The sequence below is a fragment of the Theropithecus gelada genome, unplaced genomic scaffold, assembly GCF_003255815.1.
Source record: "Theropithecus gelada isolate Dixy unplaced genomic scaffold, Tgel_1.0 HiC_scaffold_584, whole genome shotgun sequence".
NCBI classification, from domain to species: domain Eukaryota; kingdom Metazoa; phylum Chordata; class Mammalia; order Primates; family Cercopithecidae; genus Theropithecus; species Theropithecus gelada.
The window spans coordinates 1-2,665 of NW_020262478.1; the positions used below are offsets into that span (position 1 = coordinate 1).

General features: G+C 40.6%; 1 gene segment (V, D, J or C); it reads right to left on the reverse strand.

The window, feature by feature from the left end:
* Positions 1–2,176: 2,176 nt before the first annotated feature.
* Positions 2,177–2,665, reverse strand: part of LOC112617892 — a 4,663-nt gene continuing 4,174 nt past the window's right edge. The window contains 1 exon segment of the V gene segment in view: positions 2,177–2,472. Coding sequence covers positions 2,452–2,472 — 21 coding nt within the window.

Here is a 2,665-nt window from a genome sequence, read left to right on the forward strand (position 1 = left end):
CGTGGGGGTAGAGACTGTGAGGAAGGAAGAAGGCTGTGCGCTGAGGGTGGTTGTGCCTCCTGCCCACCTGAGTGACCTCATGGAGCAGAGCCACCTACAGCACGAAGGCCACCTGCCTGCCTCTGTACTGCCATGGCACAGAGAAACCTTGTCACATTCAGTCCACCACATTTTGAAGCTTCTCTGTAACACATTTGATTGTGCTCTGATTCTTTTTGTATCTCTTTCAGTATTTGGAATCATTTGTTTTTCACCATTTTGACTTGAGAGTATCGCCGCTTGAGATATCAGCACCATGTAGGTTGTATGTTTGTTTGTCTTTTAGAGATGTCCAACAACCTTGAGTGGTTTGGGCCTGTCTCACGTCAAAGCAGAATCTTAGGTCATTAGGTGCTGTCAATCACCTGATGACTAAAGATGGTGATGACATTGCTTAACTCCTGCCCTTGCTACTTACGCTTGTCTTCTCTCCCAGCATTCTGTAATAACTTTTAAGCTCCATGATGCATTAATTAGCATTTTAAACAGTGTATTAAGTGTCTTATGTTTCTTATTTTCACAGTTTTAGTCTGCTTGATTTCTATATAAATATAGCAATGTCTACTAAACCCAACAGATACGACGCTTCGGAATTTTAATTGCACTTGTCATGAAATCCATTACCTTAAAGTAGAAAATCATCTCAAATATACTTTACACCTTAAATCTGAAACAGGAGCTTCTTGTTCTGTTGCTTCAATCATTTTGTGTCTATCACACAATATTCTAATATGTAATTGACATAACTCATCATTGAGTTTGATAGAATATTATAACAGTAGAACACTATTTTGTACGGAATCTACTGAAAGAATAAATTTTCTTTGTTTTTACATCTAAAACATATGATTCAGATTCATTTTCTGGTAATGATGATATCATATGTAAATAATACATTTTTGTAATATTTGAAACCTTTTGTTATGATGACATAGTACTAAATTTATCATCCGTAAAATAGTACTTAGAATAAATACTTTTACAATTAGAATTTGTTTGAGAAAAAAAAAAAACACCTCTCATATAATTCTGCATTTTTCCAGTGGCATATTTTGTAAACTCTGTGTTCTCCAGCTCTCAGTTTTCCAGTAGCATATTTAGTAAACTCTGTGTTCTCCATCTTTCAGTTTATGCTTTTTTTTTTTTTTTTTTTTTTTTTTTTGACAGAATTTCACCTTGTAGCCCAGGCTGGAGTGCAGTGGTGCTATCTCAGCTCACTGCAACCTCCACCTCCCGGATTCAAGTGATTTTCCTGCATCAGCCTCCCAAGTAGCTGGGATTACAGGTGTGTGCCACCACACCCTGGCTAATTTTGTATTTTTAGTAGAGACCACGTTTCACCATGTTGATCAGGCTGGTCTCAAACTCCTGACCTCAAATGATCCACTCACCTTGGCATTTCAAAGTGCTGGGATTATAGGCATGAGCCACTGCGCACAGCCCGTGCTGCTTATTTGTGAAGCTCACTTGTGGAGTTGCAAGAACTCCTTCTTCACTGGAAAAAACGTAATTGAGGCAAATCAAAATCTTTTGACATTAAGATCTTATATTTGCCATGGATTTACAAAGTCTAGGAATTGCCAGAAATCAAACATTTTTACTAATTATTCTTATCCATACTTTCCCCTGAGGACAGCTTGTATAGAACATGATCTCCAACATGACACTGGAAAGTGCAGTTTAGTGTGAGTGGTAAAGTGAAACAGAAAGTAAGGAAAGTGGGAAAATGCCGATTTCTCAATAATTCCAAGTATTATCACCAAGTATTAACTTGTGTAAAATAAACCCCAAGCTGATCATTTTCCACATGGATTCCACTTGTGTTGTCACTAAACTGCATCTGTGTTCTGGCTGTTATGCTGACTGAATGTAATTGGCAAATGTGGGCAAGACAAGCAGGGTGGTGATGAGCCTGAAAACTTAAAAAGCTTTGACCATGCGGGACTGAGGTGCTGCTGAGATGCTCATGGGCCAGAGTCCTCAGCAGCAAACCCTGCCCCTGACTTCTCCAACAGTCTCCTCTTCTGCAGACTCAGAGACCCTGCTGAGCTACTCCCCAGACAAGTGAGCAGCTGGGACACCCCAGCAGGGAGGTTTCTGTATTGGTCTGTACCACCGTGGGAGGAAGCGCTCTATGTTGCATGCAGTAATAAACCCCAACATCCTCAGCCTCCACCTTGCTGATTTTCAGTGTGAAATCAGTGCCTGACCCACTGCCACTGAACCTGTCTGGCACTCCAGAGGCTCTGTTGGAACCCCCATAAATCAGGAGCTGCGGAGACTGGCCTGGCTTCTGCAGGTACCAATCCAAATAGGTGTATCCATCACTATGCAGGAGGCTCTGACTAGACCTGCAGGAGATGGAGGCCGGCTCTCCAGGGGTGACGGGCAGGGAGAGTGGAGTCTGGGTCATCACAATATCCCCACTGGATCCTGAAATTATGAGAGAGAAGTGCAAGGTTATGTGAAAGCATAATATGCAACTTTTGAGATTTGACTTATGATATTGATTTATGGCTAATCTTTTAGTTTTACAAACTTGTATTCATATCCTAAAAACAAACTTTTTAAATGACTCCTTTATTAAATAGGCACAAGAGCTCTTTCATTTCTCAAGATATTATTC